Source organism: Stegostoma tigrinum, chromosome 2 (genome assembly GCF_030684315.1).
Source record: "Stegostoma tigrinum isolate sSteTig4 chromosome 2, sSteTig4.hap1, whole genome shotgun sequence".
Lineage (NCBI taxonomy): Eukaryota > Metazoa > Chordata > Chondrichthyes > Orectolobiformes > Stegostomatidae > Stegostoma > Stegostoma tigrinum.
This window is the reverse complement of record NC_081355.1, coordinates 47,625,964-47,642,408: the sequence shown is the minus strand read 5'-3', so window position 1 is coordinate 47,642,408 and position 16,445 is coordinate 47,625,964. Positions and strand designations below refer to the sequence as shown.

Here is a 16,445-nt window from a genome sequence, read left to right as displayed (position 1 = left end):
TCAGCCCAGCTCTGTATTCTGTCAATGTCTCGCTAAAGCCTGCAATAGCCCTCGATACTATCAACAGCACCTCCAACCTTTGTGTCATCAGCAAACATACTAACCCACCCCTCAACCTCCTCATCCAAGTCATTTATAAAAACTACAAAGAGCAGAGGCCCAAGAACAGAGCCCTGCAGGACACCACCCAGCACTGACCTCCAGGCAGAATACTTACCATCTACAACCACTCTCTGCCTCCTGTCAGCCAACCAATTCTGAATCCAGACAGCCAAATCACCCTGTATCCCATACCTCCTGACTTTATGAATGAGCCTGCTGTGGGGAACCTTATCAAATGCCTTGCTGAAGTCCATGTACACCACATCCACTGCTCGACCCTCGTCAACCTGTCTCGTGACTTCCTCAAAGAACTCAATAAGATTTGTAAGGCATGACCTGCCCCTCACAAAGCCATGCTGACTCCCTTTAATCACACTGTGCTTTTTCAAATAGTCACAATTCCTATCCCTCAGAATTCTTCCCAAAACCTTGCTGACCACAGATGTAAGACCTACTGGTCTGTAATTTCCAGGGGTTTCCCTATTCTCTTTCTTGAAAAGAGGAACAACATTTGCCTCCCTCCAATCTTCCAGTACGACTCCCGTTGAGAGTGAGGAAGCAAAGATCTTCGCCAGCGGCTTCGCAACCTCCTTTCTCGCTTCCCGGAGCAACCTAGGATAGCCCTGGGGACTTATCAATCTTAATGTTTGCCAAAATTTCCAGCACATCAACTTGCTCAATCTTGATCTGTTCAAGCCTGTTTTTCTGCTCCTCAAAGTTCTCATTCACAACAAGGTCCCTTTCCTTCGTGAAAACAGAAGCAAAAAACTCATCTAGGCCTTCTCCTATCTGCTCAGACTCCACACACAAGTTCTCTGCGCTATCCCTGATAAGCCCTACCTTCTCCCTGATCATTCTCTTATTCCTCACATATGAGTAAAATGCCTTCGTTCTCCCTATCCTTCCTGCCAAGCCTTTCTTGTGCCCCCTCCTGGCCCTCCTCAGCCCACTTTTGAGTTCCTTCTGAGCAAGCCTATAATCCTCTAAAGCTGTGCTGGACCCTTGCTTCCTCTACCTTACATACGCTGCCTTTTTCTTTTTGACAAGAAGCACCTCTGTACCCATCATCCAAGGCTCCTTAATCTTACCCCTTCTTACCTGTCTCAGAGGAACAAATTTATACAGCACTCACAACAACTGCTCCTTAAACAGCCTCCTCATGTCTGCAGTGGCCTTTCTGTGGAACAATTGCTCCCAATCTGTACTTCCCAACTCCTGTCTGATAGCATCATAGTTTCCTGTACCCCAGTTAAATATCTTCCCCTGGTAACTGCTCCTTTCCCTTTCCATGGCTATGGTAAATGTGAGGCTGTTGTGGCCACTGTCGCCAAAGTGTTCTCCCACCACGAGATTTGACACCTGTTCTGGCTCATTGCCGAGCACCAAATCCAAAATGGCCTCCCCCCTCGTCGGCCTGTCCACATACTGAGTAAGGAAACCCTCCTGAACACACCTGACAAAAACGACTCCATCCAAACCATCTGCACTAAGGAGGTTCCAATCTATATTGGGGAAGTTGAAGTCACCCATAACAACAACTCTGCTACTTTTGCACTTTTCAACAATCTGCTGGCCAATGAGTTCTTCGATCTCTCTACTGCTATTTGGGGGTCTGTAGAAAACCCCCAGTGAGATGACTGCTCCCTTGCTGTTCCTAACTTGCACCCATACTGACTCAGTCGACAAACCTTCCTCGGCAACCTCAGCCCATACCACCTCTGTAGACGAGTCCTCATCAAAGGTTCTTTCAGCCGCAGTTATACTGTCCTTGACCAACAAAGCCACACCTCCCCCTCTTTTACCACCTTCCCTGACCTTAATGAAAGATCTAAACCCTGAAACCTGCAACATCCATTCCTGACCCTGCTCTATCCAAGTCTCCGAAATGGCCACAACATCGAAGTCCCGGGTACCTATCCAAGCTGCAAGCTCACCTACCTTATTCCGGATACTCCTGGCATTAAAGTAGACACACTTCAATCCAGCTTGCAGTCTACCAGCACACTCCTGTGACAGTGAGGTCCTGACCATGTCCTCCCTATGCTCATCCTCCTGTGTACTAGGACTACACCTCAGTTTCCCATCCCCCTTCTGAGCTAGTTTAAATCCACCTGAATAGCACTAGCGAATTTCCCACCCAGGATATTAGTGCCCCTCTGGTTCAAATGGAGACTGTCCTGTTGGTAGAGGTCCCACCTTCCCCAGAATGAGCCCCAATTGTCCATGTACCTGAAGCCCTCCCTCCTGCACCATCTCTGCAGCCACGTGTTCAGCTGAAATCTCTCCCTGTTCTTTGCCTCGCTATCACGTGGCACGGGTAACAAACCAGAGATGACCACTCTGTTTGTTCTAGCTCTCAACTTCCACCCTAGCTCCCTGAAATCCTGCCTGACACCCCTATCCCTCTTTCTACCTATGTCGTTGGTGCCTACGTGGACCACGACTTGGGGCTGGTCACCCTCTCCCCTCAGGGCCCCAAAGACATGATCCGAGACATCACGGACCCTGGCACCTGGGAGGCAACACACCAATCGTGAGTCTCTTTCGTTGCCGGCAAACCTTCTATCAGTCCCTCTAACTATTGAGTCCCCAGTGACTATCACTCTCTTCCTATCCCCCCTTCCCTTCTGTGCAAGAGGGACAGACTCTGTGCCAGAGACCTGCACCCTACTGCATGCCCCTGGTAAGTCGTCCCCCGAACAGTATCCAAAACGGTATACTTGTTTTTCAGGGGAACGACCACAGGGGATCCCTGCACTGACTGCTTCTTCCCCCTTCTAACAGTTACCCAGCTTTCTTCTCGCTTAGGAGGTACTACTTCCCTGAAACTCTTGCCTATCACTGACTCTGCCTCCCAAATGATCCGAAGTTCATCCGGCTCCCGCTCCAGTTCCCTAATGCGGTCTTGGAGGAGCAAGAGTGGGGTGCACTTCCTGCAGAAGTATTTGGATGGGCCACTAGTGGCGTCCCTCACCTCATACATCATGCAGGAGGAACATTCCTCTACCTGCACTGCCATCCCTGCTAATCCCCTAAACAGAAGGTTAAAAAAAAAGAGAAACTTACCTTGATTTGTCCCTGGTGTATAAGGTTAGAGGAGGTGGATGGGTGGGAGGCCCTACAAGGGTAGCGTCTCGGGTTTACACAACGATCAGTTATCTCGCACAGGCATGAAAAAAGAGTCACTCCCTTCCCGAAAACCTCTGCTCCGAGGTGCTGCTGATCGAGGTAAGCTTTTTATAGATTCAAAAACAGTGACTCACAGGCTTCCCGACAGGCTCCTGGTCCAAGCTCCCACTCACGCCGCTGCTGCAACCAGAAATGGAAGGCACTGACACTCGAGGCAAGCTTTTTATAGATTCAAAAACAGTGACTCACCGGCTTCCTGACAGGCTCCTGGTCCAAGCTCCAAGCTCCCGCTCGCGCTGCTGCTCAATCAGAAATTCTCATGCTTGTCTCTGCCGAGCCTGTCCGAGGATCTTGGTGTTGTCCCAATTGAAGTCGTGGTTCTCCTTGTCCATGTGGATTGAGATGAATGAATATTGGTCGTGTCTTTTTGTAGCCAGTTGGTGTTCGTGTACTCTTGTTGTTAGTTTCCTTCCTGTTTGTCTGATGTAGTGTTTCTTGCAGTCTCTGCAGAGGATCTTGTAGATGACATTGTTCCTGTCCATGGTGGGGAGTGGGTCTTTAGTTCGGGTGAGCACTTGTCGGAGGGTTGATGTGGGCTTGTGTGCCACTCTGATGACCAGCAGTTGTAGGTGTCTTGTCGTGAGTTCTGACATTTCCTGATGTAGGGTAGTGCGTCAGGGCATGTAGAATCTTTCTTTGCTGTTCCTGTAGGCATCGCCTGACCCAGTTCTTTGGATATCCATTATCCTTGAACACTTGGAAGAGATATTCCTCCTCCTCTTGGCCCAGAGTTTATAAAGCGCTCAGGAAAGCACACCGATGCTTCATCAGAGGCTGCACTGAGGATATTACCAAGCAAGGTAATGAAATGTCTGTGGAACAACAAACAGCTCAGCAAGCCAACTAACCTCAACACCCACAACCCGAGCTACAGATCTACTCCAAAATCTTAGAAAAGTGCTTTTGTTGTAAATACTGTACATGCGGTGTATGTAATTTATTCTACCCTTTTCATTTGATTGTTCTAGTTATTTCTTGAATCACAGATAGCTGGGATACATATTGGGAAACAGTTTTGTATTGATTAAAATCAATTAAGAAATTACTTTAACATCAAATGTTTGATTTTTGAGAGCTGACTGATGGTCTATTTTTCAATTTAGTGTTTCCAGTCCATCTTTGATCAACTTACATTTTAGACACTATTTGTAGGCCTCTCAATCATAACCACTTATATGCTGTAAAGTTCAGATATGTCAAACACATTTCTTTAGCTCTGCAGGTGCCATATTATATCCAAAGTGTATACATATTTTTGTTCTCGGTTATGTCAGGCATAGTAGAATGCAAATATGCAGGTAGCATCCACTGGAAATATGTAAAGTAGGTAGATCATAAGATCTATATGTGTGCAATGCTGATTTGACTCCAGCGCTTCCATTTTAGAGCTCATCACTTGAATTAGCAAACTCTCTTGACCCTGCACAGCTGAATACATGGTCACCATCAGGAACAATTCTAATCATGGGCACAACACAACCAGTCCTATTCAAATCAACTATTTACAAATGAGTTGCTGATTGATTTTTCACTGGCACTTGCTACAGCTGTCAAAGTACTTGGTGGTTTCCGGAGTTATTTAGAGTTGATTTCCCAAGGAACCAGCATGGCACCTGTTGAAGCATGTACTCGGTAAAAATCTGGGATTAGAAGTCTAATGATGACCGTGAATCCATTGGCAATTATCGGGAAAAACCTACTTGGTTCACAAATGTCCTTTGGGGAAAGAAACTGTCTTTGGTCTGGCCTACATGTGACTCCAGATCCATCAGCAATTTAGTTGACTCTTAACTGCCCTCTGGGATGGGCAATAAATGCTAACCCAGCCAGCTATGCCCTTGTACTGTGAATGAATTAAAAAAAGGGATAAAACTGCAATGGTTAACTAAGAAAGTTAAAGGTAGTATCAATTTGAATGAAAAACGTATGGAATGTGGCAAAGATTTGTAGTAAATCAGAGGATTGGAGTAGTTTTAAAAGCTGTCAAAAGATGTCCATGACATAAAAAGAGGGAGAAAATAAATTATTGGGGCTAGCTAAAATGTAAGATACAAACAGATAGCAATAACCTCTTTAAATACGTAAAAAAGAGAAAGGCAATACTGAACAAAGCCCCTTAGGGGAAGAAACCAGGGAAATAATAACGGAGAACAAGTAATTTGCATCAGACTTCATGGTAGAGGACACCAATAGCATTCCAAGAGTGCTAATCCTCACAGGGCTAAAGGAGAAAAAGTTGATGGGCTTCCCCCTTATTTGTGTATCATCAACAAACTTGATTTTATTACGTTCAGTTCCATCATGCAAATCATTATATTGTGAATAGTTACCAGTTACTAGTGGTGTACCGCAAGGGTCGGTGTTGGGTCCACTGCTGTTTGTCATTTTTATAAATGACCTGGATGAGGGCGTAGAAGGATGGGTTAGTAAATTTGCAGACGACACTAAGGTCGGTGGAGTTGTGGATAGTGACGAAGGATGCTGTAGGTTGCAGAGAGACATAGATAAGCTGCAGAGCTGGGCTGAGAGGTGGCAAATGGAATTTAATGCAGACAAGTGTGAGGTGATGCACTTTGGTAGGAGTAACCGGAAGGCAAAGTACTGGGCTAATGGTAAGATTCTTAGTAGTGTAGATGAGCAGAGAGATATCGGTGTCCATGTACACAGATCCTTGAAAGTTGCCACCCAGGTTGACAGGGCTGTTAAGAAGGCATACCGTGTTTTAGCTTTTATTAATAGAGGGATGGAGTTCCAGAACCAAGAGGTTATGGTGAAGCTGTACAAAACTCTGGTACGGCCGCACTTGGAGTATTGTGTACAGTTCTGGTCACCGCATTATAAGAAGGATGTGGAGGCTTTGGAAAGGGTGCAGAGGAGATTTACTAGGATGTTGCCTGGTATGGAGGGAAGGTCTTATGAGGAAAGGCTGAGGAACTTGAGGCTGTTTTCATTAGAGAGAAGAAGGTTGAGAGGTGACTTAATTGAAACATATAAAATAATGAGAGGGTTAGATAGGGTGGATTGGGAGAGCCTTTTTCCTAGGATGGTGACAGCGAGCACGAGGGGGCATAGCTTTAAATTGAGGGATGAAAGACATAGGACAGATGTCAGAGGTAGTTTCTTTACTCAGAGAGTAGTAAAGGAATGGAACGCTTTGCCTGCAACAGTAGTAGATTCGCCAACTTTAGGTACATTTAAGTTGTCATTGGATAAGCATATGGACGTACATGGAATAGTGTAGGTTCGATGTGCTTGAGATCGGTATGACAGGTTGGCACAACATCGAGGGCCGAAGGGCCTGTACTGTGCTGTAATGTTCTATGTTCAATAATTATGGGCCAGCTCTGATACCTGTGGCACCCACAAAGTATAAATTGCCTTCCTGAAAATGGTCCCATTATTCCAACATGCTGCGTTATATTAGTTCGAAACCAATGGGCTAAAGACTGATAAGTCCCTTGGATCTGATGGGACATGTCCTAGGATTTGAAAGGAAATAGCAATAGAGATGGTGAGTGCTCTAGAGTAATCTTCCTCAGAATCCTTAGATTCTAGAAAAGTCTCAGGATTGGAAAAATGCCAACATAACACCTTTATTCAAAAGGTAGGGAAACTAATAAAACAGGTAAAATAAAACAGTAAACTTGTCACTGGAAAATATTAGTCTATTGTAAAGGATATAATAGCAGAGCATTTAAAAAGATATAATCCAATCATGCAGAGTCAACATGGTTTCATGGAGGGAAAAGCATGCTTGACAAATCTGCCACAGTTCTTTAAGAAGGTTACAAGCAGTTTAGATAAACGGATACCACTGGATCTAACACATTTGGATTTTCAAAAGATGTTCATTAAAGTATCACATGTAGACTACTTAAATAGAGCTCATGGTGTTGGGATATTACATTAGCATAGATAGAGGATTAGCTACTAAATAGAAGACAGTGAGTTGGGATAAATGACCATATTCAGGAATGGCAACTTATAGCTAATGGAGTGCCACAGGGATCAGTGCTGTGGCCACAGTTATTTACAATATATATTAATGATGTGGATGATGGAACTGAATGTACTATCGCCAGGTTTGTGAATAATATGCAAATAAATTAAAAGGCAAAGTGAAGATGACACAGGGAGTAGATGGAGGGATATAGATAGGTTAAGTGAGTGGGAAAAACCTGGCAGATAGAATATGATGTAGGCAAGCGTTAGTGTGCAAATGGAATGTTGATTTTTATTTCAAAGAGAATAGAGAATAAAAATAGGGAGGCCTTGCTAAAATTATGAAATACATTTGCATCGCAGGCTGGCTAAAGAATGTTCACTAGGTTGACATCAGGAATGGAGGGACTGTCTTCTGAGGATGAGAGATAATGGGAACTGCAGATGCTGGAGAATCCAAGATAATAAAGTGTGAAGCTGGATGAACACAGCTGGCCAAGCAGCATCTCAGGAGCACAAAAGCTGACGTTTCGGGCCTAGACCCTTCATCAGAGTTCAGCTTTTGTGCTCCTGAGATGCTGCTTGGCCTGCTGTGTTCATCCAGCTTCACACTTTATTATCCTGTCTTATGAGGATTTCTTCTTTCTTTGCCTACCACACTCACTTAGCCAGGGCTCCAACTCCTTTGCTGGGGTGAAGGAAGGCTGCTGCCTGGAATGCCCTGCGACATTAATACTTTGGCATGCACACTGTGGGCTCAAGATCTGGTGCCCCACCTAATGATGAGAGTCTCTTGCACAGATGCATTTGCATCCACCTTGACCTGGCCTAACCTTAGCAATTGACTCACTGGCAGAGTGAAGTTAGAGGGGCAAGGCACCTCTGAAGCATTCTGACATGAAGTTCATGGCGTTTTCTTCTGTCAATTTTCTGCTGTGTGAGTGCTTGCTAGTGCCACCCTGTCTCCTTGAGAGTATTAAGGCACCTCACTTCCTCTCACCTTGTGACTAATGTTGAGTACCCGTGGCTAATGTGATAGAATGCACATCCATGTGCCTATGTCACAGCCACTGAGTTGTCTGCTGAACCTAGTTCTCCAAGGTAGCCACCAACCTTTCTATGAAAGTAGCCAAGTAATCACATGCTGAAGAAGCACAACAGTAAACAGAAGATAAATAACCCACCCTCATCCTTCATTTTAGACCAGTGTGGACCTCTGGCATTCTGGCCTGATGTTCCGCTGCCTGCCTCTGCAAATTATGCAAGTTGGTTGTGGCCAGGTACAGAGCCACATCACCTGCCTCAAGCTGAGCTCATGCCTAATCTTTAACAGTACTCAGACAGCCAGATAACTCGAGTGATTCTTCCAATACTAACTGCCGATACTGAACAGTGATGATAACTGCTTGTGTCCCTGTGTTAATATACCTATTGGGCTGACAGTGTCTAGAGAGGGTGCGAGTGAATGCCTCGCCAGTGCATCAACTGGGATGTCAGAAGCTTCATCCTCAGCTGTGTTGGTGTTGGAAATTGAGTGACGGTCCCATGAGTGTGAGATTGCAGTGACAAGATAATGGCACTTGTCTTTGAGGAGCACAGTGCATTCTTCATACATTTTACAATTGTAGGCCTCCTTGTGGTGCTGACCTCATGAATAACTTGAGCTTAGGTCAACCAGGTCTTATAAGAGAGTTTCTCTTACTTATCAGAGAGGAAAAGGACCGCTGTTTGGCTTAAATAGATGGACCAAAGTGTTCAGTGAGGAATCCATGAAGATGAGAGCCATCTTCTAGTTTAAGCATACCACATCTTCCATGGTACCAGGCCCACTAATGGCCATAGTCATGGCTACTCCAATGATGCCTGGCATCAGCCACTTCAACTATTTGAGGACACACAGCCAATCTTTTGCATGCTGTTTAAATGCTGCTACCTCCAATTATACACAACCCTGTCATGCAAGTAGGTGGAAACAGTGTCATTGAATACAGTGCAGGTATCTGTATGATGTTCCTTTCTTGACTGAATAGCTGACAATGTATGCAAGTTGTGATATGTGGGTTTGAGGCTTACAGAAGAGCTACATGTGTCAGGTTGAAGTAACACTTAAATATTGAGTCTGAGTTGTGTTTTGTCATTGTTGGTGGGCAAAGATGGGATTGTGATACATTGAACACTGCCTGAGGGTGGTGGTAAATGCAATGGGATTTTAAAGTTTACTGATGAACTTACCGACTTGTGTGAACTTGTTGTGATATGGCATCCATGTTCCTAGGGCTAGACTTCTTTTATATTGAATTCCATATCTTTTTGTTCCTGCAGCCTTCAAAGAGTTTGTCCAGAGGGCCTCTGGCCCCTTATGGATGTGTGACATCTGCCTAGACCTCAGCCAAGTGTAGTGAAAGAAAATCTTGGAGAATGCTCTCTGCCCTATTTCACTAGTCTTCTGTAAATCTCACGTTAAACCCAGTCTTATAATGGCTTCCATCTCCAGTCAAACTTTCCCTCCACACCAAGAACATTAAAATAGAAGTAGAAGTAGGCCTACCTCTTACATTCAACAAGATCATGGTTGATCTTGCCACAAGACTCAATTCCACTTCTATGCTAGCTCAGCAAAGCCATCAACACCCTGAGAATTACAAACTTTCACTACCCTCTGAGAGAAAGAATTCCTTTGTGTCTCATTTTTAAATGAGTGTACCCTTATTCTGTAACATAAGAACTAGGAGCAGGATCAGCCACTCGAGCCTGCCCCACCATTTAATAAGATCATGGCTAATCTTGGAGACTCAGCTCCACTTACCCGCCCACTCACCATAAACCCTTAATTCCTTTACTGTTCAAAAATTTTTCAAGCCTTGCCTTAAAAACATTCAGTGAGGTAGCTTGAACCACTTCACTGGGCAGGGAATTCCACAGATTCACAACCCTTTGGGTAAAGAAGTTCGTCCTGACCTCAGTCCTACATCTGCTTCCTTTTATTTTGAGGCTATGCCCTCTAGTCCTAGTTTCACCTGCTAGCAGAAACAACCTCCCTGCCTCCACTTTATCTATTTCCTTCATAATCTTATGTTTCAATAAGATCTCCCCTCATTCTTCTGAATTCCAATGAGTATAATCCCAGTCTACTCAGTCTCTCCTCAAAATCCAACCCTCTCAACTCTGGAATCAACTGAGTGCTAGTATATCTCTTTTCAAGTAAGGAGACCAAAACTGCACACAGTACTCCAGGTGTGGCCTCACCAGGACCCTATACAGTGGCAGTGTAACGTCCCAGTGGACAAACTCCATCCCTCGAGCAATGGCAGACAAAATTCCATTTGCCTTTTTAATCAACTGCTGGACCTGCAATCCCACCTTCAGCCATTCATGTATATGTGTCCCCTAGTTCAAGATTCCCCCAATAATGAATTCATCTTAATGTCTACCCTGTCAAGCTGTCTCAGAAATTTGTATCTTTGATTACGATCATCCATTATTCTTCTAAGATTTCATGAATAAAGGCCTATTCTGTTTAGCTGTTCTGGATAAAGCAACCACTTCATCCCAAGATAATAAAATGTGAGGCTGGATGAACACAGCAGGCCAAGCAGCATCTCAGGAGCACAAAAGCTGACGTTTCGGGCCTAGACCCTTCATCAGAGAGGGGGATGGGGGGAGGGAACTGGAATAAATAGGGAGAGAGGGGGAGGCGGACCGAAGATGGAGAGTAAAGAAGATAGGTGGAGAGGGTGTAGGTGGGGAGGTAGGGAGGGGATAGGTCAGTCCAGGGAAGACGGACAGGTCAAGGAGGTGGGATGAGGTTAGTAGGTAGCTGGGGGTGCGGCTTGGGGTGGGAGGAAGGGATGGGTGAGAGGAAGAACCGGTTAGGGAGGCAGAGACAGGTTGGACTGGTTTTGGGATGCAGTGGGTGGGGGGGAAGAGCTGGGCTGGTTGTGTGGTGCAGTGGGGGGAGGGGATGCACTGGGCTGGTTTAGGGATGCAGTAGGGGAAGGGGAGATTTTGAAACTGGTGAAGTCCACATTGATACCATATGGCTGCAGGGTTCCCAGGTGGAATATGAGTTGCTGTTCCTGCAACCTTCGAGTGGCATCATTGTGGCAGTGCAGGAGGCCCATGATGGACATGTCATCAAGAGAATGGGAGGGGGAGTGGAAATGGTTTGCGACTGGGAGGTGCAGTTGTTTGTTGCGAACTGAGCGGAGGTGTTCTGCAAAGCGGTCCCCAAGCCTCCGCTTGGTTTCTCCAATGTAGAGGAAGCCGCACCGGGTACAGTGGATGCAGTATACCACATTGGCAGATGTGCAGGTGAACCTCTGCTTAATGTGGAATGTCATCTTGGGGCCTGGGATGGGGGTGAGGGAGGAGGTGTGGGGACAAGTGTAGCATTTCCTGCGGTTGCAGGGGAAGGTGCCGGGTGTGGTGGGGTTGGAGGGCAGTGTGGAGGGAACATTTTTCCATCCCCTCCCCTGTCTGCTTTCCGGAGAGACCACTCTCTCCGTGACTCCCTTGTTCGCTCCACACTGCCCTCCAACCCCACCACACCCGGCACCTTCCCCTGCAACCGCAGGAAATGCTACACTTGTCCCCACACCTCCTCCCTCACCCCCATCCCAGGCCCCAAGATGACATTCCACATTAAGCAGAGGTTCACCTGCACATCTGCCAATGTGGTATACTGCATCCACTGTACCCGGTGCGGCTTCCTCTACATTGGGGAAACCAAGCGGAGGCTTGGGGACCGCTTTGCAGAACACCTCCGCTCAGTTCGCAACAAACAACTGCACCTCCCAGTCGCAAACCATTTCCACTCCCCCTCCCATTCTCTTGATGACATGTCCATCATGGGCCTCCTGCACTGCCACAATGATGCCACCCGAAGGTTGCAGGAACAGCAACTCATATTCCGCCTGGGAACCCTGCAGCCATATGGTATCAATGTGGACTTCACCAGTTTCAAAATCTCCCCTTCCCCTACTGCATCCCTAAACCAGCCCAGTGCATCCCCTCCCCCCACTGCACCACACAACCAGCCCAGCTCTTCCCCCCCACCCACTGCATCCCAAAACCAGTCCAACCTGTCTCTGCCTCCCTAACCGGTTCTTCCTCTCACCCATCCCTTCCTCCCACCCCAAGCCGCACCCCCAGCTACCTACTAACCTCATCCCACCTCCTTGACCTGTCCGTCTTCCCTGGACTGACCTATCCCCTCCCTACCTCCCCACCTACACCCTCTCCACCTATCTTCTTTACTCTCCATCTTCGGTCCGCCTCCCCCTCTCTCCCTATTTATTCCAGTTCCCTCCCCCCATCCCCCTCTCTGATGAAGGGTCTAGGCCCGAAACGTCAGCTTTTGTGCTCCTGAGATGCTGCTTGGCCTGCTGTGTTCATCCAGCCTCACATTTTATTATCTTGGAATCTCCAGCATCTGCAGTTCCCATTATCTCTCTCTCCCACTTCATCCCAAGAATCAGTCTAAAAAATTCCTTTTGAACTCTCTTCAATGTTAGTTATTTTTTAAGTATGAGGACCAAAACTGTCCCCAGTACTCCTCTCCTCCCAGTAATTAACATAGATATGATAAATATGTTAATAATTGTGGCTCGAGGACTGATCCTTGAGGCACTCCATTAGTTTCATCTTTCCAATCTGAATAAGGCCCATCAATCCAACTATGTCTTTTGTGTCAGAGATAGTAGGAACTGCAGATGCTGGAGAGTCTGAGATAACAAGGCGTAGAGCTGGATGTACACAGCAGGCCAAGTAGCGTCAGAGGAGAAGGAAGGCTGATATTTTGGGCCTAGACCCTTCTTCAGAAATGGGGGAAGGGAAGGGGGATCAGAAATAAATAGGGAGAGAGGGGGAGGCAGATAGAAGAGATTATGAGAGAGTTGCAGTGGGAGAGAGATCCACTGAAGTTTTTTTTCCAGAGGGAGGAGCATAACTTCTCCAGGGTAGGCATCTTTAGAAGAGGTTTCCCCCTCTCTTCTTATTAATTTCAGATCCCCTTTTCGTTCCCCCACTTCTGAAGAAGGGTCTAGGCCTGAAACGTCAGCCTTCCTGCTCCTCTGATGCTGCCTGGCCTGCTGTGTTCATCTAGCTCTACACCTTGTTATCTCTATGTCTTTTGTGTGTTGGCCAACGCTCAATCCATTCGAATGCATTAGTCCTAATACCATTCACTCCTCTATGTGGTACCTTTGTGGCACCTTATTAAATTCCTTCTGAAAATTCCAGTATGCTACATCAACCAGTACCTATTTAGCAACTCTACTTAGTATATCCTCAGAGAGCCTTTACAAAGTTGCCATCCATGACTTCCCTTTCACAAAATGATGTCGACTCTATTTGATACCATTAAATATTTCTAAATGTCCTATTATTTTTTCTTTCATAATGGACTCTAGTACTTTCCTAATGACAGATGTCATTGGTCTGTAACTTCTTGACATCTGCTTCCCTCCCTCTTGATCAGGGGCATCACAATAGCAGTTTTCCAGCCCATCAAAACCCTCCTGGAATCCAATGTGTTTGGGAATATTTCAACCAATACCTCTACTTCATTTAAAACTCTTGGATGCAGGCTTGGATGTAGTTGTTTACCTTTAGTCCCATTAAGTTTGTCAAATATCTTATCTCTCATGATAGAGATCTTTTCTACAGTTAGTACTTTACTAATCTGTTATCTTTGCGATGTTTATAGCATTCTCCACCTTGAAGACTGATGCAAAATATTGCTTTATATTATTTGCCATTTCACTGTTCCCCATTATCAGTTCCCCAATTGCATCCTCAGGGAGTCCCACACTTATTTTAGCTACTCACTACCTGCAAGAGTGGTAGAGGCGTAAACCCTCATACTATTTAAGAAGTTTAGATGTACACTTGCAATGCCAAGGCATACAAGGCTGGAAAATGGGATTAGAATAGTTAAGATAATAAAATGTGAGGCTGGATGAACACAGCAGGCCAAGCAGCATCTCAGGAGCACAAAAGCTGACGTTTCGGGCCTAGACCCTTCATCAGAGAGGAGGATGGGGTGAGGGTGAATAGTTAAGTCATTTTTGACCAGCAGAGTCTTGATGGGCTAACAGGCATTTTTCTGTGCTGTAGACCTCTATGACTGTGATTCAATTACTCATTCTTTATACATATGTGGAAAAACTCTAGGTTTTTTTTATATTTCTTGCTAAGTTACTTTCATAATCAATTTTCTCCCTCTTTATTAGCTTTTGAGTCATCTGTTGCTGATTCCTAAAAAAGTTTCCTATCTTCTGGCATGCCACTATTTTTCGCCACTTTGTATGCCTTGGTTTTTGATTGGATACTCTCCTTGATCACCTTCATTAAGCTCATTTGGTTCATCCTTCTCATTTGACTGGAATAAAAATTTACTGAGCATTATGCAATATCTGTTTATATGTAGGCCACTGCTCTTCCACTGACTTTCTCATTAGTCTATTATCTCAGCCTGCTTTAGACAATTTGTGACAATGCTTAATGCGTACAGAGGTGCAGGTTAGCTTTAAGTAGAACAGCCTAGTATTAACTCATGCAAGATCTCTCTATTTACAAGGCAGTACAATCACAATACCTAGATGTGCAATCAAACAGCAATGCACTTAACTATTCTCACATCTGTTTCCCTGCCATAATGTTTTATTCATAAAGTTATGTGAGGTCAACAACCAAAAGGAATGAAGTAATAGGCTGTTCATCTGGATCAGTGATTTCAGTGAAATAATAGGGGTGTGAAATTCATACAGTGATTGTGCTGTTACTTCGCAGAGCTTTCATCTTAGAAGAAACATTTTCCTTAAAATCAATTTTTAAAATTATGTCCATACATTCAAATTTCTATCTTGATACGCAGTGGCAATTTCCATAAATACACTCCAAATGATACCCAAACTTGAAGATGCTGCAATTTTAGTAGCCTTGCAAAACATAAGCCTGCTACATAAACTGTCTGCACAGTAGTGGGACGTCCACTCCAAATATACAATGGTTAGGCATTCATATAAAGCCAGTTCTCATGTTGTTTGAAGCGTATTGTTTATTCAATATTGGGGAATTGTCAATGGCACAGAGTTACCTGAATTTCTCTGACAAACTCCTTTAAATGTACAATCATTGTGGTAGAAATATGTCAGGATACATGCAGGGAGGATAATGATAGTAGTATACAGACCTCTTGAGGCCAGATGCACACAGCAGTAAAGTTGACTTGTCTAGGAAGAAGGTCAAAGACAAAGAATTACATATGCTTTGACTATGGCTCTTCTTTATAGTTCCCATTTTCAACAGATGAACAACAAATGATGCACTTAAGTTTGAGATAATATAGTCATTGATGACAATAAATATGAGGTACGAAATTTCAGTGCTACTGTAGCACAGTACAGGCATGTTAATTGTTGCAGTTTATCAGTAAGGGAAGTCTTATCACTTGTTTTAGAGCAATCAATGGCTTTAAATATGAACTTACTTTTCAGTTATTCATCAAAATTGTCTACAAGTGTAAAAGCTGTTTCAGGATGTACTTAACAATTGCATTATCTGTTTCCATCTTTCCTCCCAAATTATTAAATAAAGTTTGTTGTGGTCGTCAGCATTTCAACATTCAAAGCACCAGAATATGGCAATTACATCTTTCCAGAATGGGCCAATGTTATTGGATGGTGTATCGCCATATCATCAATGGCAATTGTACCCATTTTTGCAGCGTACAAATGTATCACCCTGCGTGGGACCTTGCGTGAGGTGAGTAGATTTGTGAAATTCGTTCATCAGTAGCTGATTTCTTTTGTTCCTGTCATAGACTTGAGAGATATTAAATGATTTATTGTTCCTTATTTTTGTTCTCCTTGTGTAAAACTCAGAGAAAAGCATTCATTCTTATAGCCAAAATCAAAAGGTTATTTAGGGACAGAAATAAATCATTTTTTGAAAATTCACCAAATTTCCTGATAGAGGAGTCTAAAACTAGATGGTATAGATTTAAGCTGAGAGGGGAGAAGTACATAAGGATCCAAAAGAGCAATCTTCATACTGAGGGTATGCCAGAGATAGTGGTAGAGACGAGTACATTTTTACCATTTAAGAAACATTTGGACAGGCACATGGATAGAATAGATATGGAGGCATATGGATCAAATGCAGGTAAAAGGGACTAGATTAATTATGAAAACTGGACGACATGGACAAGT

The 16,445-nt window shown here is 44.5% G+C and overlaps 1 protein-coding gene across 1 annotated transcript in view; it reads left to right on the top strand.

Annotated features, from left to right (window-relative positions):
* slc6a3 (solute carrier family 6 member 3) overlaps positions 1-16,445 on the top strand; it is a 160,824-nt gene that overhangs the window by 129,130 nt on the left and 15,249 nt on the right. Inside the window, exon 12 of the mRNA XM_048560401.1 lies at positions 15,832-15,999. Within this exon, the coding sequence (XP_048416358.1) occupies positions 15,832-15,999 (168 nt within the window). The remainder of the gene's footprint in view (positions 1-15,831; positions 16,000-16,445) is intronic.